This window comes from Lissotriton helveticus, chromosome 7, assembly GCF_964261635.1.
Source record: "Lissotriton helveticus chromosome 7, aLisHel1.1, whole genome shotgun sequence".
NCBI classification, from domain to species: Eukaryota; Metazoa; Chordata; class Amphibia; order Caudata; family Salamandridae; genus Lissotriton; species Lissotriton helveticus.
Genome location: NC_136068.1, coordinates 991033273 through 991056344, shown reverse-complemented (window position 1 = coordinate 991056344; position 23072 = coordinate 991033273). Strand labels below are relative to the sequence as shown.

At 48.5% G+C, this 23072-nt stretch overlaps 1 protein-coding gene across 4 annotated transcripts in view; it reads right to left on the bottom strand.

The window, feature by feature from the left end:
* The window catches only part of G3BP1 (G3BP stress granule assembly factor 1), a 509287-nt gene that overhangs the window by 246505 nt on the left and 239710 nt on the right, over positions 1–23072 (bottom strand). For all 4 annotated transcript variants that reach the window (XM_078653632.1, XM_078653634.1, XM_078653633.1 and 1 more), the window contains exons 6-7: positions 17093–17198; positions 16697–16907 (exon numbers count right to left, since the gene is read on the bottom strand). In XM_078653632.1, coding sequence (XP_078509758.1) covers positions 16697–16907; positions 17093–17198 — 317 coding nt within the window. The remainder of the gene's footprint in view (positions 1–16696; positions 16908–17092; positions 17199–23072) is intronic.

Genomic DNA, 23072 nt, shown 5'->3' with positions numbered 1-23072 from the left:
TAATATTGGAGTAGTTCATGTCCACGATACAACTGGTGCCAGGTCTAAGCAAGTTTGCTGCACCGGCTTTGGCATGTTGGCCTAGATTTGCGACTGTGAAAGGAAACCACCTGCCTTATGCTCCACAGTTACCACTACAGCTTTTGAGGGAGGTTGCTGGAACATATAGAAGGCAACGGGCAGACGCAGGGGTGTTGCAGTTGGATGACCTATACAGACTGGGTAGGCTATGTACTTTCCATGAGTTGTACATTTATGGAGTTGAATAGGAGCACTTCCTGGCGCACAAGTTACTTACTTTCGATAACGATATATCTGTAAGAAACAGTAGTTAGTGTTATATTCCTTACCTTAGAATATCCCCAGGTGTCAGACTGGATCCGGAAAGTTTTGCCTAGCAGTACCCCTGCACGTCGGTAGGTGTCGTCTGCGGCTCCGCGTCAGTCGTCGGTATCGTGGTCGCCGGGATGACGTTGGAGTACTTAGACGCCGCCCTCTCGTGCGGACGTCAGTTCTTGTACATAGCTTTCCGTGCCAGAAACGCAGAACCATGACAGAGACCGACACAGGTGCCATAAAACTAGGGCCCTGAAAGGGATGACCTTAACCCTAGATATCGATTCGCAGAACGGGGAGGATGGGTGGGGCGGTAAGGAATCTAACGCTAACTACGGTTTCTTAAAGATATATCGTTACCAAAGGTAAGTAACTTGTGCATCTGAAAGAAACAGGTTAGTGTTAGATTCCTTACCTTAGAATAGATACCCCAGCAATACCAACCCCGGTGGTGGGGCTGTGAACCAAGATCACACCGGAACGTCCTGGAGAACGGAACGGCCGAAAAAGCAATCTCTCCGGACTTGGCTGTCCAGGCAGTAGTGTCTAGCAAACGTATGCAGCGAGGCCCACGTAGCTGCTTGACAGATGTCCTGCAAGGGGAATCCCCGACCCAGGGCAGTAGTAGCCGCCGTGGCCAGAGTGGAATGGGCCCTCAGCCCAACAGGGGGCTCCTTTCTAGCCAAGGAGTAACAGACCTTGATGCACCACACGACCCACCAAGAGATGGTCCGTTTGAGCACCACCCGTCCCTTCTTCGCGCCCACGTAACCAACAAAGAGCGGTTTATCCACCCGGAACTGGCGTGAGCGATCAAGGTAGAAGAGCGCACATTTTGGGTCTAGGCGGTGGAGCCTCTCATCCTCTTCCGAGGGATGCGGAGGCGGAAAGAAGGTGGACAAGGTGATGGACTGCCCGATGTGAAAGGCCGTAACCACCTTGGGCAGGAAAGAAGGACGCGTTCTTAAAACCACTTTGCCCGGATGGATAGAAAGGAAAGGAGGCTTACAAGATAGAGCCTGGAGCTCACTCACTCTCCTGGCAGTGGTGATGGCAACCAGGAATGCAGTCTTAAGAGTCAGAAGACGAACAGGGCAATTGTGAAGTGGCTCAAAAGGAGCGCACAGACCGGTAAGAACACGGTTCAAGTCTCACTTAGGCATCACGAAAGGAACAGGAGGAAACGTGCGTGATGCTCTTCAATCTATTTACAACAGGGGACTTGAAAAGAGAAGGCTGATCAGGAAGCCTCAAGAAGACAGAAATGGCAGAGAGGTAGTCCTTAAGAGTGCCCAGAGCAGAACCCTGCTGGGCAAGAGAAAGAACTCTTTGAAAGGGGGGCAGAGAGAGGATCCACAGCCTTTGCTGTGCACCATGCCACAAATTTGTTCCACCTGAAGACGTATACCGATTTTGTGGAGGGACGCATGGCTGCCAGAATCTCATCACAGATTTCAGGAGGCAAGTCAAAAGGCCTCAACTGCCGCCGCTCAATCTCCACACATGGAGGTGGAGGCTGCACAGGTTCGGGTGGAGGACTGTCCCCTGCTGCTGCGACAGAAGGTCCTCCTGAAGAGGCAGACGAGTCGGTGGATCGACTGACATGCTGAGTAGCTCGGGATACCAAAACCTCTGTGCCCAGTCTGGAGCCACAAGGATGACTTGGGCCCGGTCGCGCCTGATCTTCTTCAGCACTCTGGGCAGAAGTGGTATAGGCGGAAAGGCGTACAACAAACTGCAGCTCCATTCGCGTCGAAAAGCATCTCCGAGCGAGTGCCGCCTTGGAAATTCCAACGCGCAGAACTGATGACTTTGTGTGTTCGTGATCCATCATGCACCGGCGGCTGAGTTAGTCTGCCCTGGCGTTCAGGGAACCTGCCAGGTGTTGAACCACCAGGGTGATGCCCTGGTGTTCCAGCCATGTCCAGAGGCGCAGAGCCTCCTGACAAAGGGTCCACGACCCCACCCAGCCTTGTTTGGTGCAGTACCACATGGCGGTGGTGTTGTCTGAACACCTGCACTACACTTCCCCGGACAGAGGGAAGGAATGTCTTCAATGCAAGCCGGATCGCCCGCAGCTCCAGAAGGTTGATGTGGAGTTGGGACTCTGCCGGAGACCAGAGGCCTCTGATCTCCCTCCCCCATGTGCCGCCCCCATCCCAGGAGGGACGCATCAGTCACCACTACGTGCTCCGGTTGGGGTAGGGAGAGAGATCTGCCGCTGACCCAATTGCGGTTCGTGAGCCACCACTGCAACTATCTTGCAGTGCCCTCCGAGATCCGGACGTGGTCAGACAGATTGACCTGATGCTGTGCCCACTGAAACTTCAGGTCCCACTGCAGAGCCCGCATCCGTCACCTGGTGTGATGCACCAGAAGGATGCAGGAGGCCATCAGCCCCAAGAGGGGGGGGGTTATAAACCTGAAACTGCGCTGAGTCCAGTACCGCTCCAATGAAAAGGAGCTTTTGAGAGGGGCACAGGTGTGACTTTGGCACGTTGATGGAGAACCCCAGCGAGTGCAGGAGGTCGGCCGTAGTCTGGAGGTGGGAGACGAATGTCTGGGGCGAGCCCGCCTTCAACAACCAATCGTCGAGATAGGGGAAGACTGAAACCCTTAATCTGCTCAGATGAGCTGCGACCACCGTCATCACTTTCGTGAACACCCGTGGGGCGCTGGTAATGCCGAAGGGGAGCACAGTAAACTGAAAGTGCTCGTGGCCTACAGGTAAGGCCGGCAGGACGGGGATGTGGAAATATGCGTCCTGCAAGTTCAACGCTACCATCCTTTCTTCTGGGTCCAGGGCAGCTAGGACCTGAGACAAAGTCAGCATCTTGAACTTCTTCTTCCGGAGGAAGCCGTTGACGCTCCGTTGGTCCAAGATAGGGCGTAGGCCTCCTTTGCCCTTCTTGGGTACCAGAAAGTAGTGGGAATAGCAACCACGTCCTACTTCTGGCCCAGGAACGCGCTCGACGGCCCCCTTGGCCAAGAGGGCCGTAACATCCTCCTGGAGAAGTCGCAAGTGATCCCCCGACATGCGGTGGTACTGCAGTGGCATGGCTGGAGGGGTCGCCTCGAAGGGGAGGGAGTAGCCCCTTCAGACAATTTGCAGCACCCAGCTGTCCGATGTGATGGAGCGTCAGTCGAATGGGAGTGAATATTTGGACTAGGAGGATTTTGAGGCAGATGCTGCGGGGGCGGGTGTGGACTGACCTTGCCGGTGTCCCCCAGCACCGCCACAGCGGTTACCACGTCCGCGACCGCGTTGTGGTTGGTTCTGCGGCCTGTGGCTAGCTGGACGTGAGGGGGCTCCCCTTCCTTGGTCACGAAAGGGACAAAAGGCGGAAGTTCGCTGGCGTTGACCGAGGCCCAAGGACTTGGCCGTAGCTCTGGAGTCCTGCAAATGCCCCAGCGCACTGTCTGCCTTGTCGTTAAAGAGGCGACGGCCATCAAACAGCATGTCCATAAGGGAGGCTTGGACATCGCCCGAAAAGTTGGCGGACCGCAGCCGGGCGTGGCGGCGAACCGCCACCGTCGTTGCAATCGCCCTGCCTAGCGAGTCCGTGTTATCCAGTCCACACCGAACGGAATAGCGTGCTGCATCCCTTCCCTCTGCAAGGGCTTGGGTAAGCTTTGCCTGGACCTACGCCAGGCACTGCGGCAGCACTTCCGCAACCGTATCCCACAGAGAGTGAGTGTAACGGCCCAAAAGGCAGGCGGTGTTGACAGACTGCAACTCCAAACTCAGTGAGTAGAACAGTTTCTTGCCGAACTGATCGTACCTTTTGTATTCCCGATCCGGAGGGGCGGTCGGGAATGCGGTCTGGGAGGTTGAGGCCTGGATCACCAGGCTCTCAGGGATGGGGTGAACGGACAGGAAACTGGGGTCGCCCGGAGGCGGGCGGTGTCGTCGGGCCACGTTCCGATCTACAGGGAGGCCCATCGAGGGCTGGGACCAGGTGCCCAACAGAACGTCAGTGAGGGCTTCGTTGAACAGCAGGAGAGGCTCCGAGGAGCTAGCCTGCGGTTTGAGCACCTCAGTGAGGAGATTAGTTCTCACGGCTGCGACTGGGAGCTCAAGAGCCAAGGCCTTGGCTGCCCTAGTCAACACCAAAGTGTAAGCAGCCCCCTCCTCCATAGCCACGTAACCAACAGTTATACAAATATACTTGTCACATTACGAGTACTCTCATTTTAATACTTTGCAGAGGAGCAATAAGTTTATACACAATAATCACAGGTAAGCTAATAAGCAATACAGTTCTGAAACACACTCTAGCATAGAGCTCAATGGGTTTTCATAGGAAAGTACAGTTGATTACTTTATGGATTACTTTGGTAGTTCCAGGACTAGATCTTGGATTCAGTCCTGGGGTCTAAACTGAAGCCAGATTAGCAAAAACGTTTTAGTTACAGTGATGATTTTTCCTGAATATGAAGCGGTTTTAAAAGTTCACACTTAGAAACTTTGAGGTGATTCTCACAATGTTATTCAATGGGAGGAAATTCAGGTTACAGGTAAAGTACGATCACGTTACTTTTGTAACCCAGCACTAGTCGCCTAGGGCCAGCACTAGGGGCCTAACTCAAAACAGGTAGGTAATTGCGTTTCAGTATTTTGTACGATTTTTAAAGAATGTTTGCAGTTTTCACTTCATAGAAATTTCATAGAAAAGCAGACAATGGGTTTCTATGGAGAAAATACAGGTTACTAGTAAACCTGCTAGGGATAACTTTTGTGGTTCAGTACTGGGCTGAAAGGTACAGTACTGGCTTCTCTCCTGATCGCAGGTGAGTCTTTTCGAATTCAGACTTTGGCGTATTTTATAGGAATATTTTCAGTTTTCAAAACTTCACACTTAGAAAATGTTAGAGTCAAAAATGGGTCAAGGCTATCCAATGGCAGGTAAGTGAATTACCGGTTTCCAGGTGAGTACTTGGTTGGTGAAGTTAGGGTTCGGGCATAGACTCAGCGGTCCCCCAGGGTCAGGTGAGTACAGTTCGTTCAGTCCCAGCAGTGAAGGGGCGGCCGGGTGCAGAGGTAAGTAGGCCCAATGTTATCCAATGAGGGAAAGAGGGCCTTTGGTTAGTGGCTGCTGGCTAGTCTGAGTCTGCAGGCGTCGGCTGGTTCGTCGAGGAGGGTCTTTGGGCACTGGACTTCGGGTCCCAGTCACCGGGGGGACGTCCTCGTGGTCTTGTTTCGGGTTGGCCCGGCCTCGGCTGGTGCAGAGTGGGCTGGTCCGGTGCTTCCTGGTGGGCACCAGGTGGGTTGTTGCAGCAGAGACTCTGCTGATGGGGAGTCCCAATCGTCGAGAGGGTCAAGGCAGGCAGGTCCTCTGGGTGTCCCAAGGTTGCTGTCTGCGGAGGTCGCCAGGTTTAGGCAGGAGCAGGTTCCAGGATCAACAGGCCAGTAGGGCTGGGGCCAAGTCAGTTGTCCTGTTAGCAGCTGCACAGCGGGTCTTCTTGATCTTCTTTCTTCTTTTTGATATCGGGATCTGAGGTAGGAAGGTTCAGGGAGCCCCTAAATACTAAATTTAGGGGCGTTACAGGTAGGGCAAGGGCAGGGACCAATGGGTCCCTGTCCTGGGGTGAGTACACCCCTTAGCCTGCTCCTCTCCTGTGGGAGGGGAGCAGGAGCCTAGCTGGGATTGGGCATGACTCCCCATCTACAAGATGGCCAGAGCCCGGGGTCGTGCTTCACCTCGCCTCCTCCACCTGAGGGGTGGAGTAGGCACAGGTTGGCACACCCTCCTTCCTGACTTAGTTTTTCCCGCCAGTCTTCCCGGCAGAGTGGGGGTAGGACTTGTGGGGGGCTGGTTGCTGGGTACAGCAAATGGTCTGGAGAAGCTCTCAGAGGCGGTATGCCTTTGAAGCTTCCCCTGTCCATCCTGGGGGAGGAGACATAGCACCTCGCCCAGGATGTGCTTTGTTGCAGACCCAGGAGAGCAGGGGTCCAGCAACATGTCTGCTGTGTGGCAGCCTCTGCAGCCACTCAGCCCAGACGTGGATTGTAGGTTAGGGTTTTTGGAGGGCATCTCTAAAATACCCTCTCGTGCATTTTACATTAAATCCCACACTGGCATCAGTGCGGGTTTAATGTGCTGAGAAGTTTGGTACCAAACTTATCAGTCTTCAGTGAAGCCATTATGGAGCTGTGGAGTTCGTGAAGGACAACCTCCCAGCACCATATACTCTTACATGGCAACACTGCACTTACAGTGCCCAGGAATGTCCCTGGGTACTGTAGGGGCACAGGCTCATGCACCTGGGCCCTCACCTCTGGCATAGGGCACCCAGCTAGAGGGGTGACTGAAGTATGCCAGGGCAGTGGGTTCTGTGGGCATGGCACACAGGGATGTGTGCCATGTCGACTCTTGCTTTAGTTTTGTACTTAGGCACTCAGCCTGCAAGGGCAGTGTGTGGGAGCCACGGTACAGGGCCCCTGAGGGTGGCACAATAAGTGCTGCAGCCCTCAGGGGTCTTCTCTGGTCACCATGCCCTGGGTACCATTTACTAGGGGCTGACAGGGGCCAGAGACGCCAATTGGGTATTTTGTTTCAGCATAGCTTTTCTTTGTAGGGAGGGAACACAGGCCCTGGGTACCTGATTGGCAGGGACCGAGGGCACACTCAGTCAAAGTATATCAGCAGTTCAAAAAAAAGTGGGGGCATACCAAGGCAAGAAAGATGGCACTCTCACAGTTCCCATTTGTGAATGTGTTGTGTCTGCAGACTCAACAGATCTGCTATCTGATTGTGAACTCCTGGAAGGTGCTCTGCTACCAGATATATATTTTGTGGAATGGCCCATCTCCAAATGCTCTGTGCAAGCCGGCACAGTTGTAGAGTGTGTCCCCCCCTGTTTTTGTATATAATACATAGCTGTCATGATGTCCGTCCGGATTAATACAGCTTTGTTTTGTACTTGTACTGTTTTGAGTGCTAAGAATATTGCTAGCAGCTCTAGATGCTTGATATGGAACAATTTCTGTTGAATGTTCCATTGTCCTTGAGTTGTATGATGTAGGAGATGGGCTCCCCATCCTGTGAGAGATCCATCTGCTGTGAGCACTATTTGCGGAACAGGTTCGAGGAACGGCCGTCCCTTTGTCAAATTTTTGGTGTTCCACCACTGCAGAGAGCGATGTGTGCGGCTGTCTACCAACACCAGGTCTGTTAGTTGCCCTTGAGCATGGTTCCACTGTTGTGCTAGACATTGCTGTAACGGACGCATCTGCAGTCTTGCATATGGTACTATGAAGATGCAAGATGCCATCATGCCTATTAGTCTCATGAACACTCTGGCTTGGAGAGAGTGTTGATGTTGGAAGCTTGTAACTAAGGCCTGAATGCTCTGTATCCTTGCTGGACTGAGATACGCTAGAGCTGTTGACGGGTTTATTGTAGCCCCAAGATACTGATGTGTATGAGAGGGTTGCAGGTGCGACTTGGTGTAGTTTATTGTAAACCCTAAGTCGTGCAATGTTTGAATTGTCTGATGTGTGTGTTGAACACACTGATTGAATGACTTGGCTTTTATGAGCCAATCGTCTAGATAAGGGAAGACATGTATTTGTTGTCTCCCGAGATGTGCTGCTACTACTGGTAGGCACTTTGTGAATACTCTTGGTGCTGTTGTAACTCCGAATGGAAGGACTTTGAATTGATAATGTTGTCCTTCCAGTACAAACCTTAGACACTTCATGTGAGCAGGATGTATCGGAATGTAGAAGTAGGCGTCCTTTAAATCTAGTGTTGTAAGGAAATCGCCTTGTGGCAGCAGTGGAAGCACTTGTTGTAAAGTGATCATATGAAAATGATCTGATTGTATGTAATGATTGAGGGCCCTGAGGTCGAGAATTGGTCTTAGTGTCCCAACCTTCTTGGATATTAGAAAATACAGCGAGTAAACCCCTGTTCTTTGGATGTTGTAAAGGAACTATTTCTATTGCGTCCTTTTGAAGAAGTGACAGGAATTCTTGTTTGAGCAGAGTAAGATGTTCTGCAGACATTGGACGCTGCTTGGGTGGTATGTATGGAGGGGTTGCTGTAAGTTCGAGGCAGTAGCCATACTGGATAATTTGACTTACCCACTTGTCTGTTGTAATGGAATTCCAGACAGGTAGGAACTGTGTTAATCTGACCCCCACAGGAGTGGAATGCTGTTGGGGAAGCAGAGGAAAGTCACTGTTTTGTGGTGGAAGAGGTTCGATGTTAGTTGTTGGCCAGACCTCTTCCTTTGTTGTGGTTTCCTTTATATCCTCCTCTAAAATAACCTTTGTTAGAGGATGTTTGTGTGTTAGATTTGAAGGAAGTTGTATTGTCTGCTCCAGTCTGTTTGGAGCCTCCTCTGTAGAAGGAGCGACAAAAGGAACTTTTAGCTTGTGTGGACTGTAAAGCGCCCATAGATTTGGCAGTCTCTGTATCCTTCTTCATCTTTTCAAGTGCTGTGTCTACCTCTGGTCTAAACAATCGATTTTTATTAAATGGTTGATTTAAAATGGTAGTTTGCACTTCCTGTTTAAATCCTGAAATGCGTAGCCACACATGTCTTCTAAGTAGAACACTAGTGTTCACAGCTCTAGACGCAGTGTCTGCCACATCAAGTGCACACTTGATTGAGGCATTGGAAATTAGCTTGCCTTCTTGTATAAGGTCGTTTGCCTGTGTTTTATATTGGTCAGGTAGATGTACTAATAGTTTCTCTAACTGATCATAATGAGCCCTGTCATATCTTGAAAGGAGGGCTTGTGTGTTAGCTATACGCCATATGTTAGTAGCTTGCGCCACTGTTCTTTTGCCTGAGGCATCTATGACTTTAGATTCTTTGTCAGGTGGTGGTGCTTCACCTAAAGTTTGTGAGTTTGCCCTTTTCCTAGCATTTGATATAACTAGTAAATCTAAATGGTAGTTCTCCTTTAATGTAGGCTGGATCGGCAGGTGCAGGCCTATATTTTTTCTCAATTCTAGGGTTTAGGATCCTAGTACGTACAGGGTCTTTAAATACCTCTGGAGCATGTTTGATGACCCCTTTAATCATAGGAAGAATTTGAACAGACCTTTGCGATTGTTCAAATGTGTCTGATAGAAAATCCTCTGCCTCAGAGTGCATAGTGACCCCATGGTAAATGGCAGCTCTGTTCAATAGGTGCCCAAAAACAATGTTATCTTCTGGGGAGAAGGTTTTGATGGGTATGACTGTGGGTCAGGAATATCAGGTACATCCCTTGGGTTTGGGTACTCCCAGTCTGGATCATCTAAAGGGTATGGGAAATGCTCATCTGGGTCTATCACTCTCCCTAGGCTATACTCCTCATCGTTTTGAGGTGAGTGTGAAAACAGAGTAGGAGAAGGTGGAGGAGAAATCTGTAGTGAAATGTTAAGAGGAACAGGGGATGAAGGAGAAGGAAGTATAGGAGAAGAAAGGTGCATAGGAGATGTGGCAGAGTACTCCTTCTTGGCAAGTACTACAGGTGTGTGTGTTGTATCTGCCTTCCTCTTGTGTGGTATAGTGGATACAGCACCTGTTTTGGAGTAAATGTAGATCTTCTTTCGCAGAGCATCTCGTTGGAAAAGTTCTTCTCCTTGTGGAACCTTTGTTGGCGCCGATTTTTTCGGTTCCGGACGAGGTTGCTGCTGATCTTTCGCCTTAGGAGGTGTTACATTGTCCTTTGGCGTAGTTTTCATCACCGAAGGTGTTGTTTCGGTGTCGTAGGTTGTTTCGAGGGCCTTGTTGGTTTCGGTACCGAAGACGATGTCTTTGAAGTGGAAGCTGGTCTCGTCGGCTTCGAGGCGTCGGACGCTGGCTTCACACCTTTGTCTTTCGAAGTCGGTCTTGGAGCCGAGACTTCTTTCGGTTTCGGTGCCGAGGGAGCTGTTGGGATCGGCACATGCGGCTTGCTTGGTAAAGAGCTACCGGAAGGCGTAACTGCTTTCTTCGGAGCCGGGCTCGATGGCGGGGCTTTCGAAGTGGTTTTTCGGTCGCGACTGGGCCTTGGACGCGGAGTCTTGCCCTTTGCCTTCGATCTGGGTGCTGTGTGTGGTGCAGGGGCAGTAGTACTCACACGCTGACCCGATGGTATGAAGTCATCTGCCTCTGATACGATTTGGAGATCGGAATCTTCTGCGGGAAGGAGTGGAACCTCCTCGTCGAAGATGTCTACCGGTTCCAGAGCGGATCTCTGCATGTCGCGTCGACGGGCCCTCCGATCTCGGATGGTTTTCGTGGATCGAAAGGACACGCAGGCTGTACAGCTGGATTCGTTGTGTTCTGGCGATAAGAGGGGTTGGGCTAAGGCGCTCGACCTCGGACCTGAGGATCTGGGTTCGAGTCTCGGTAACGACGCCAATAACCCCCTGTGATTCTGGGCAAATCACTTAATCTCCCCGTGCCTAAAAAAAAATAAAAAAATAAAAAAATGATAGTGTGTCCTCATGTAATGTAACTGGTGCTATGTAAAGCGCTCTGATAACTGATTCGGTTCGGTTCTAGTTCGCGCTATATAAAAAAACTCCCCAAAAAAAAAAGCACAGGTTGCAGACCTCGTGGTGGTCACTGTGTGGAAACTTTGCTCCACACTCGGGGCATTTCTTAAATGGCGTCCTTTCCATGAGGTGTTGGCCGGAATTGAGCTGATGGAGTCGAAACGATGTTAGTCGATATTCGAGGCGGAGCGGAAAAAGTTCATCCAAACCCAGTGGTGGAAAAAAACAATCTAAGGATGGAGTCGATGCCCATGCGCACGATCGTCCAAGGGAGGAGTCACCTATCTCGTGACTACAAAAGACTTCTTCCAAGACTACAAGAACATGCAATCATCCGAGCCCAACACCAGGTGGTGATCTAATGCAAAAGTGTATCTGCAGCTCATATGCCTCGAACATACCATTCAACGTGCCCAATGCAGAGCCCTCCGGGGCCAGGGTAAGAATAAACAAAAGCACTTGGGAAAGGTGTGCGGGTAAAGGATCAACCTGGTTGTCTGTACACCATGCCACAAACTTGCTACAAAGGCAGGCATTTGCAGTCTTGGTGGAGGGCTGCCTGGCCGCCAAAATAACATTAAAGTCTTCGGGCAGAAGGTCAAAAGTTGTCAACAGTCGCTGTTCAATCTCCACGCATGAAGGCAGAGTGTTGACAGGTTCAGGTGGAGAGCCCTCCCCTGCTGCTGTGACAGAAGATCCTCACAACGGGACAGCCTGATCTGAAGACTGATGGACTTGCTCAACAGCTCATGATACCAAACTCTGAGCCCACTCCGGAGTCACAAGTATGACTTCAGCCCAGCAGTTCCTGATCCTCTTGAGAACTTTGGGCAGGTGTGGTACTGGCAGAAAGGCATACAGGAAGAAGGAGCTCCACTCAAGATGAAAAGCACCTCCGAGCAAGAGCCGCCTTGAAAACTCCAGCATGCAGAATTGATGACATTGTTAAATCTGTTCGCCACCACCGAGAACGCACCAAGGCTCTCCCCACTGTTGAAAGAGGCCATGAACCACCTGTGGTTGGAGAAGCCACTCGTTATCCACTAGGCATCGGAGTATGAGTTAGTTCGTTCTGAAATTCAGAGAGCACACCAGATTTTGAACCACCAGAGAAATGCCCGGACGTTCCAGCCACGTCCAGAGACGCAGGGTATCTTCACAGTTGGTCTACGACCCCATTCAACCCGGTTTGCTGCAGTACCACATGGTGGTGCTGTTGTCAATAAACACCTGTACTAGCCTTCCCTTGATGGAGGGTTGACAGGCTTTCAATACAAACCGGATAGCTTGGAGCTCCAACAGGTTGAATTGGAGTCCAGAATCCACCAGAGACCAGAGTCCTTTGATCTCCACCTCTCCCAGATGGCCGCCCCAGCCCAGGAGTGGCGTGCGTCACTACATCAGATCTGGTTGGGGAAGGGAGAGGTGTCTGTCTCTGACCCAATCGCTGTTCATCAGCCACCACTGCAGATCCGTTGCAGTGCCGTCCGAGATCTGGACCATGTCTCAGATGTTTCCCTGATGCTGTACTCACTGGAACTTCATATCACACTGCAGAGCCAACATATGACAGCAGGTATGCCTCACAAGCAGGATGCAGGAGGCCATGTGGCCCATCAGCCTCAGAGTCGGTCCCAACGAAATCCAGGATTGAGGCTGAAACATCAGTATCAGAGCCAGAGTTTCCTGGACTTGCCGCTCAGGATTATAAACCCGAAACTGCACTGTGGCCAGAATAGCCCCAATGAAAGGGAGCATCTGAAAATGGAGCATCTTAAAGGGAGCAGGTGTGACTTCACTATGAATGTGCATGATCCCAGTGAGTGCAGGGGGTCTATTGTAAGCTGGAGGTGGAAGACGACCGCCTGGGGCGAGCCCGCCTTTGACAGCCAGTCGTCGAGATAGGATAAGTCTGGCACCCCTGATCCGGATAAGTCTGGCACCCCTGATCCGCATAGATAAGTTGCGACCACTGGCATTACCTTGCTGAACACCAGAGGGGCGCTTGTAACGCCAAAGAGGAGCATGGTAAACTGAAAATGCTCATGGCCTACCGTGAACCTCCGGTATCCTGCAAGTCCAACACTACCATCCAGTCTACTGAGTCCAGGGCAGACCGAATTAGAGGGAGCATCTTTAATTTCTCCTTTTTTAATCAAAGAATCGAGGGTGCTCAGGTCTAGGATAGGACAACGGCATCAGTCCTTCGGTACTAGAAAGTAGCAGAAATAACCACTACCCACTACCTACTACCTACTTCTGATGCCGGAACCCTCTCTATAGCTTCCTTAGCCAAGAGAGCTGCCACTTCGTGGTGGAGTTATGAGATGTGGTGCTCCGTCAACCTGTCGCAAGTGGGTGGCCTCTGTGGAGGGAATGTCACAAAGGAGAGGTAATTGCTCCTTTGGACAATATGGAGAACCCAGTGGTCGAATGTTATTGGCCTACAGTGGTGCAGGTGATGGCGTATCCTACCTCACACCTGACGACCATTGTAGTTGGAGGCCAAACTAAAGAGGCTTGGAGGCTGCGGCTGGCAGAGGTCTGAGGGTGGACTTGCCCACCCTCTGGCTACCTGGCCAATTAGGTCTGTGGGTATCGCGTCCTCAGTTACACAAGGGCTGGATCGCCTGCAGACGATGGCGGCTGGGCGGGTAGAGATACGGCTGCAAACACCTTCATGGCCATGAAAGGAGCAAAAAGCAGACTGAGGTGGGAAAGGGGCCATGGAAAGGACCAAGGACCTGGCTGTAGCCCTGCTGTTCTTTAAACTCTCAAAAGCCAAGTCTACCTTGTCTCCGAAGCAACGGGAGCTGTAGAAGGGCATGTCCATGAGTGAGGCTCGGACATCCCCTGAAAAGCCAGTGGTTCTCGACCAGGTGTCGCCTAAGCCAGACAGAAGGAGAAGAACGTGGCAGAGGCGATACGGAAATTCTGAGCAGAACATATCCAGTTCCCAAGCCAAGAGCTTCAGACATATGCCCGTTCATGAGAACATTTTAATCTCTATGAAGATAGTTTTATAAACCAAAGAGAGAAGAGGATCCATGCCTACCAGACTAAGACAAGGGAGAGACCTTGTATACTGCGAGGTATATCAAAACACTAAACAGCAGTGATCGCCAGGAGGAGGTTTCCCCGACGGCAGCTCTCCCTGGGAGATTCCTATAACACCCACAGGAGATTTTTAACAATAAGTCTAGAAGCCGGTGACCCCAAAGAGACGGCATGTTCTGATGAAGGTGTTCCAACATCAAGGGATATAACACCGAAACGCGTCGACGCATTTTTTAAAAAGTGTTAGAATCCAAATAAGGTCAAGGAAGCAACAGATATCCGTATATTACTGTTACTGTTCTCTGCAGCACCTATATAAAAGAAAGACCATTGGATCTAGATAAACAGTGGCGGGAGAATCTTAAGGCCACAGTGGTAGGGCGTTTTGTGAAAAGGATTTAATAGTATTTTGTTTTGTACTTGTATTGATTATTTGCTCTTTTTATTCTTCAATTTTTGTCATATAAATTCAATGAATGTGATATGGTGATGTTTTTAAAGTATGTGATGATTTGTGATTAACTGTCGATGTAACCTTATGGTATTTGACTTATAAAGTGCTGTTTTAAGTATTTCTTCAAAAACTTTTCTTTGACATTTTAACATATGTTTGTATGAAGAGGAATCTTCACGTTTTAGAACAAAAATAAAAGATTTTGAACGTTCACTTTTAGTGTGGAAATCTAATTCTACTTATATGGTTTACTTACCTTGTTCTTGAGTGGTGTAGATGAATAATGTGCATGATTGAATAGAATCTAATTGAATAACGCAATTCGCATTTGTCATAATATACACCCAGGGATTTCCCTTTGACTAAGTCGCCTAAGCGCCACCTGCGATGAAATCGCTCTGCCTAGTGAGTCGCTGTATCCGGCTCACAGCGTATTGCGAACTCGGCTGCGTCTCTCCCATCAGCAATAGCTTGGGATAATAGGGCTCGAGCCTCCTCTGAGACTATAAGCAGCACCTGCGCAACCAGGCCCCAAGATGAGTGGAAAAAGCGACGTGGTGTTCACCAACCGCAGTGCCAGGCTGGTGGAAGAAAACCTCTTTCCCATGGTATCCAGCCTCTTGGGTTCCCTGTCCTGCCGAGTGGTAGGGAGCGCACCAGGATTGACTCTGGTAGTTGGGGCTTTGAGAGCCAAGCTCTTCAGGGCAGCATGCCGAATGGTGGGCAATTGACCTATTCACAAGTGCCTTTGTGCAGGGCTTGGACTAGGCCCAGAGTAAGACATCCAAGCAGGCTTCATTCAATGGGAAAAGCGGTTTAGAGAAGGTAACGGGTGAAACACCGCCATCAAGACAGTCTTGACAGCCACAGAGGGCAACAGAAGGTCCAGGACCTCGGCCGCCCTCCTCAACACCACTGCGAATGAGGCTCCCTCCTCTGTAGCCATGGTGGAAGGGGAGACCAAGCCAGTATCTGGCAGATGTGCAGATCACTGGCATCCGCCAGATCCTCACACCAGTTGTTCTCTGCGACATCTAGGTCCTGGTATTTATCAGGGTCCAGTGACCTCTCCCAATCATCCCCAAGTACTAGCCCATAGGACTAGGGCACATGCTCCGGCCTGGGAGAATGTTTCCAGCCAGCATCGGACGACACCCATCTGACTCAGTGTCAGAGTTTGAGATGAGTGAGTATGCGGACTGTGCCGCTAGTGGACACAGGGAACGTCAGCAATGGTGCAGATGTCTCGACTGACACTGCTATGTATCCGTCCATGGAACAGAAGGGACCAACTGGCGCAGGGTGTGAACCAGCTAGCAGAAGCCCAGTAGGGTCACCTACTAAACAAGCAGGGTCAGAGGGCATGCCAGCAGGGACGGCTGCCCAAATATGGGTTATGCTCAACCGCGGACCCAGGCCTCGAATGCAGATGTTCCCTCGTCTCGTTGGATGACTGACTGGGCGAAGTCAAAGGCCTCTACGACTTCTTGTTCTTTTTCAGTTTGTGGGACTTACCCAAACGTCCAGACGACTTCAACAATCTTTTGGAGTGGTTCCGCGACCGATCCTGGGACCTTCCTTTCGACGGGGATCGAGACCTTCGCAGTGTTGCACGTCGCACAGCAAGGAGCTTCTGCAACCTCTCCTCACGGATTCAGGGTGCTTGGCAACACAACCAAGGCAAGTCTTGGCGTCGTAATCACGCTCGAGGCACCAGAGAATGCCACAGGGCTTGAAACCAGCCTTCCTTGTGGACATCCCTGCCACAAAAGGAGACCGTCTCAAAAATCCCCAGTCACTCAAAAAGTGACATGGGGGTAGCTCTTCTTCAGATTGGCGCGGACTGGCTCGGAAAGAAAAGAGGTGCCGTCAGCACGCTGATGTGGTGCCTAGAGGTACCGCGTATGTCACTTCCTGCGTGGAAAACACCAGCAAGCGGAGCCAACAACCGGTGCACAGGGGGACTCACGGAAAAATTTCAGACACAGTCTGACGCTGGGGATAATTCTAAGGTAAGAAATCTGCGGCTACATGCGGAACATGTTATCTTAACATAAGCAAGGTTCATAGACTCTGTATAAAATGTTGCAGGATTTCTCTGGCCCTTTATTTCTCTCCCCTCATCACAGGAAGAGGTATTCATGGTTTATGAACAATGAAGATCCAACAACGGTGGAGGAGTAGAATAAAAAGTCTCTTCGCCTCCTCTTGAATCTTTGCATCAAGTAAAAGTGTTCTATGCCCTCTTAAAAGTAGGTTACCTGGTGTCGTGTACAAGCATGAGTACTGGGTTAGAATTTGCTAATTTACTGTAACTGAAATTGGTTTTCAAAATCTGAAATAAAAGTAGATAGTTGTGGTTTACCCGAGATTCTTCTTGCGTGGTAGGAGCTGGCTGGACAGGCACAGGACCTGGGCTCTTCTCCATGACCTCCTCCTCCGGGGCCTGCTCCTCCAGTTCTGGTTCAGACTTTTCCTCCTGGGGTTCAGGCTCAGGGTCCTGTTCTGGCTCAGGTTCAGGCTCCGGTTCCACCTCTGCGATCGGTTCCTCTAACTGCTCATCTGGGTCATTGGAGCTGGACAAAAGAGGATGATAGTGTTCAAATGGCATAACCAAAAACACTCTTAAAGTGTGCACACAATTTCAAGTCCTAGTAGCAAAGACAAAAGACAATATCATAACATCCAGGTACAGCAATTCCACTGCTTACACAACACAAAATCGTAGCTTTTAATCCATATGAAAGTCTTGAGTTTTTACCTCCCGGGAGCATCATAATATGCTCCAGCATCATCAGCTGGTACCTCGGGGCTCTGCTGCCTTTCTTCTGCATCATCAACCTCCTCTTCCTCCTCCTCCTCCGAGTCTAGAATGTTTAGGGGAAGAAAACATACTGTTTGTAGGCTATGCTTAAGTAAGCACACCAATATGAATGGAATGTGGCCAACAGCAGTAGGTATAATTCAGCATACAATTACTGACGAGACTCGAGCACACACTGAATTAAGTCTACGTTCATGCGTCTTACTGATTAAGCAAAAACAGAGGTTCCCCTAAAAGTTGTAGGTCTAATTATGTGGAAAACGAATGTTTAACTAAAGAAGAGGGGGAAAGTAAGTACATTTTTAAACAATCAAAGGAAAAGGAATAAAAGCAAGAAGGGCTGTGCAAGGCTTAAAATCTATACAGTGAACATTTCCTCTACCAATTAACCTTCAAAGAACCAATGGCCAATGTGTCTATCGCTCGTATGCTGCATAGAGCTGTGACTTACAGGCTTACTAACAAAGAGTATGCATGTACAGCAAAGATAAGCAGCATGCACTTTAATGTCAGAATTGGGGATGGGCAGCATGATCAGTCCAAAAAAAAGAGGGTGACCGCGATGATCGTAAGGCAGAACATTTATTGGTGCAAGAAAACATTATATGAAAACTTTAGTTCAGGCTACAGTGACGTAATCTGCATTTTCATTCACAAATCTGTAAATAAACCAATACAAACTACTAATGAAAAACGAAACAAATATCATTTTATCAAAATGACAAGCCAAAAACATAAAACAAATTAAGGAAATTGGGCCAGATGGGCAGCAACTTACCAGAGCTTAAATTATGACATTAACGTACTACTACCACAGCAAAGAAGGAGCACAATGAAGATTACCATGATTACAGGTAACATTTATTTCTTCCAAACTGTGCATAGAATACCAATCTAATAAATAATAAATGTGGTAGAAGAAAAAAAGGAATGGGCAGGTAGGTTGCATTTCTAACGATGGAAGAACGTGCATACACAGCTACTGGTTCACAGTTTGTTTTACAGATTCACATGCTGTGCATCCTTCTTTAATAGTTTTGGGGTTCGAAATATTTTAACTTAGTTTTCATTGGAAGTCTTAGGCTCAGAATCATACAGAAATCAAATGACTCATGGTCACATGTTGCAAGGGACCCACATTCCAAAAGGGACAGACTGCAAATGATTCTCAAACGCTCGAATAACTGCAAATCTGGAAATAGACCCTTAAAGTAAATAAAGTGGGGTGGAGGGGGCAGTATGATTCACATATAGAATAGTGTCACATCTTAACTCACACACTGGTCACGGAACTGAGGTTACATAGGAGCAACACCATTACTAAGCACTGTGAAAAGTAAGTGAGGGGATATTGACTTTCTCTAGTTAAGCAGCGACATGCGCATGCTCGGTCGTACTGTCGGATTTTAGATCACCAAGAGTTTGTGGGGGACCACGAAAAAGTACAGTGCACATTGAGAATTCATCACAGCACAATGTGAGCCTCTGTTGACATAACGGGGTAATTCAACATGCCTGTGGATTAGGGCATGTGAGAGGCCCTTAAGTGGATCCACGATATGTGAATAATGGTGCAAGGATAAGATACACAGCAGACGCATAAGATGAACCAGGGCTACTTCGGGTGAAACTGTCTGAACATTCAGATGACGTACACGGCATGACTGGTCGTCAGGGTCAGAAGGGGGCCCTTCAGTTGATGCTGAATATATTTGCTGTGACAGAAAACATTAAACAGAAGGGAGGGTACAGCTCCTATTGCTCTGGTACTAGCAAAGGCAATATAGTATTGAATCTAACACGGAAGTGACTGTCAGCGCTCTAGCTGATCCGGCCCCCTTCCCTACTTAGCTGGGAGGAAGGCGCGGACGCGCGCAGCGGCACCCTGATTGAGAGGGCGAGCCGTTTTTGGAAAGGCTGACTATCTCCCAGTGGGCGATTTTGAATTTATGCTACTTTTGTGCTCAGAGTTGAATTGTGCACTGAATTTTTAAAACTCCTATGTTTGTATAAATTTTAGTTGCGCCGCAACGTTTTTGTGAATGTATCTTAAAATAGTGTTCATGCCACTGATCTAGCAAGTGTATTACCTTGCCTAGACCCCGGTCCGCCGCCGCGCATGCCGTTTGTTGCGGAGGGTCGCATAGGCAATATACTCCCTTCCGCTTGAATCTAACACGGAAGTGACTGTCAGCGCTCTAGCTGATCCGGCCCCCTTCCCTACTTAGCTGGGAGGAAGCCGCGGACGCGCGCAGCAGGTGGGTCCCCTTCCCCGGTCATTATTACCCTTCGAAAATGGCTGCTACTACATCACCTCTCATCCGGTACGCACGGGAAGAACTTTTAGATTTAAACTCTCCCCTTATTGTGGCATCAGAGGCATTATTAGCCGATATTCGGAAGGCCCCTTGTGTTTTTTTTACATAGAGCCATCAGTGGAGAGGCGGACTGAGAGGGGTGAAGCTCAGACCGTTTCCATTAGCCCAGCACAGGCGAAATGTACGGCTGTATATTTCAATGCGAGATCTATTCTAAGGCACGCCCTGGAGATATGGAGCCTTCTTGACTCTGAAAATCCTGATCTGTGCTTCATATCTGAGACATGGCTGCATGAGCATGCTAATTCTCGACCTTCATATAGCTTTCCCTCAGCAGTATGCTATAGTTAGGTCTGATAGAATAGGGGGAAGGGGTGGAGGAGTATTGATAGCAGCAAAGGAGAATATGAATGTTCATATTATAGAAAGCATCGTGGTTAACGAGTCAGAGATCATAGTTTTTAGAGTGAATGGCCTGGGAAAAGAGGTGTGGAAAGGGGCATTGTTGTATCGACCCCCGGGTAATAAAGGAGATTTTGCCAATACCTTATTAGAAACTATAGCCTCTCATGTACTGACTGCGGATAGTTTTTTGTTACTTGGTGATTTTAATTATCACGCTGATGACCAGTCAGATGTAGAGACAGAAAAACTAATCTCTTCTAGGAGTACCCTTAATCTGAATCAAAAGATTACGGGTCCCACCCACCAAGCTGGCCACACGCTGGATCTCCTATTTACTAATTCTCCTAATATCTGGACGGTCCCCCCTACCCCATTATTGTGGACTGACCACTACTTGGTGAAATTCGCTATAAATAACTGCATACTGGAAACGACTAGTAATAAAGACAAAAAAGCATGCAGAAACATGAAAAAGATTACACTTGCCGCCTTTTCTGATAATTTTCAGATAGATCAAATAGACCTGAAGGCAAATGTTAACTCAGCAGCTATTCATCTGGAGTCAGCCGTCGGCAGGGCACTGGACAAGATCGCCCCTTTACGAATGGTCAAATGCAGGGAGAAATTTTCACCCCGGTTTACAGACCAATTAAAAGATCTTAAGCCCTTGACAAGAAATGCCGAGAAAACTTGGCGGTAAAGTAAAAACTTAAATGAACGTAGAACTTATCAAACTCTACACACTAAATATATGAGGGAAATCAGAACGGTTAAGAGAACGCATTTAGCTGAACGGATAATCAATGCTGAGAACTCTTCTAAGGAGCTTCACCATATCTTAAAGGAATTTACTTCCTTTAAAAGTCCACAATTAACACCAAATACTGAAGAATGGACGGAAGAGCTCTCTAAATTCCTAGAGGATAAAATTACAAACATATGTAATTCCTTCGGATTGGACACTGCATCCATTCAGTATCTAGATCAGGACTTATATATAAATGAATCTTTATATATAAACGAATCTTCCTCGAGGTGGGCTACTTTTGAATGGTTTGATAATGAAAAAACCATGTTAGTAGGGCGGAAAATTAAATCAGGCTCCCCCAATGATACATTAACTTCTAAACTATTTGCCATCCTTGCCCCAGCGCTAGTGGATTGTTTTTCTAGCCTTTTAAATAAATCCTTGAAAGAAGCGAGGTTCCCAAAATCTGGAAGGCGGCAAGAGTTAGACCTATATCAAAAACACCTGGCACAGATGCAAATGCTTTTTTAAACTATCGTCCCATCTCCTTGTTGCCATATTCAGGGAAAGTGTTGGAAGCATTTGTAAATGAACAACTGGTTAACTACTTGGAGACGAATGACCTACTTGATCCATCACAGTCAGGTTTCCGCGCTGCCCACAGCACGGAAACAGCACTGATCGAGGTTGCTGACAATACGAGGCTTGCCTTGGACAAACGTCAATCTTCTATTCTTGTCCTTTTAGATCTGTCGGCCGCCTTTGACACCATCTCCCACCAGATCTTAATCAGAAGGCTGTGGGAGTGTGGTGTCAGAGAGCAGGTATTGAGATGGTTTGTCAGTTACTTGACCAACCGGACGACTACAGTACAAGTAGATAAAACCTTGGCCAGTACTCGGCCCGTCATAAGAGGTGTGCCTCAGGGCTCTATTTTGAGCCCCTCGCTTTTTAATGTTTACATGGCCCCCCTGGCCAAAGTGATCAGGGCATGCGGTTTTGACGTGCTGTCGTACGCGGATGACACGCAAATACTAGTCACACTTGGCCCTGACGCAAATGAGACAAAAAGGCGTTTTAGAAACTGTATAGTAGAGGTAAAAAACTGGATGGGCCAAAACCACCTTCAGCTTAATGGCAGTAAGTCTGAGGTCATGTTATTTGGGAGAGCGAGTGAGTATTGGACCCAGGACTGGTGGACTTCTGAACTGGGGGAGTGTCCTGTCCCAAAGGAATCAGTCCGCAATTTAGGTTTCCGCATGGATAACAAGTTATCCATGAAGGACCAAGTTAACCATACTGTGGGCACCTGCTTCGGAATTATGCGGAGTCTACGCAGGGTCTTTAAATGGATACCAGCTGAAGCACGTCAAACTCTGGTTCAGAGCCTGATTGTAAATAGACTAGACAATGGCAATTCACTTCTCCTTGCCATAAACGAGTGCCATATCAGGAAACTGCAGGTTTTACAAAATACGGCTGCTCGTCTGGTCTTAGGCCTGCCCCGAAGATCTCCTTCATTGCCGTGTCTGAAAATCTTACACTGGCTCACTGTAAAATAAAAAAGGATCATTTTTAAGACCTTATGTCTGGTTCACAAATACCTGTATGGACGGGGACCAAAATATTGGACCCAAAAACTTACATGGTATATGGCTGGCAGACAGCTGAGATCGAGCACTAAGTTACTGCTCACACCTCTCAGAGTTCAAACTGCCAGAAATGGTGGTCGTGCCTTTTCTTTTATGGCACCATCCCTTTCGAACAAACTACCTCTGAGTCTTCGTACTATCGTAGAACATATGAACTTTCGAAAAAAACTGAAAACCTGGCTTTTCTGCTAGATCTAATTTATGGCTCATCTCCTTTTTCAGGACTGTCTGCATGCGCCATGAGACTCCCTTGGATGTGATATGTGCGCAATACAAATGTCCAGACTAGACTAGTACACAACAGAATATATATATATATATATATATATATATATATATATATATATATATATATATATATATATATATATATATATATATATATATATATATATATATATATATATATGCTCCACTACTGCTGGTAAAGGGGTCAGGCTGTCACGGGCGGTCCTGCAATAGCTGCCAGCCAGCTCGTAAATATATCCAAAACACTTCAAACGATTTTTGAAGACAACAGGACACCCGCAGTTCAGATATTCAAGATTTTATTCGGCAGATGAGAGTATTCTGCTTAATTCAGAGACTCTGTCCCTCACCACCCCTTGTTGTAAATAATTTTGTCCACCCTAAGCGTGGAAGGGTATACTCAGACATGAGTCCCTTGCTCATTGCACCATCAGGATTCAAGCAAGCCGGGCCGAAGACGGCTGTAATGCCAGAAACCGGTCCCCGGAAGCTTGTTTCCTTCCCAGTGTAAGAATTGGCTTTTGTAGTTTGGTTTGCCCTGTTCC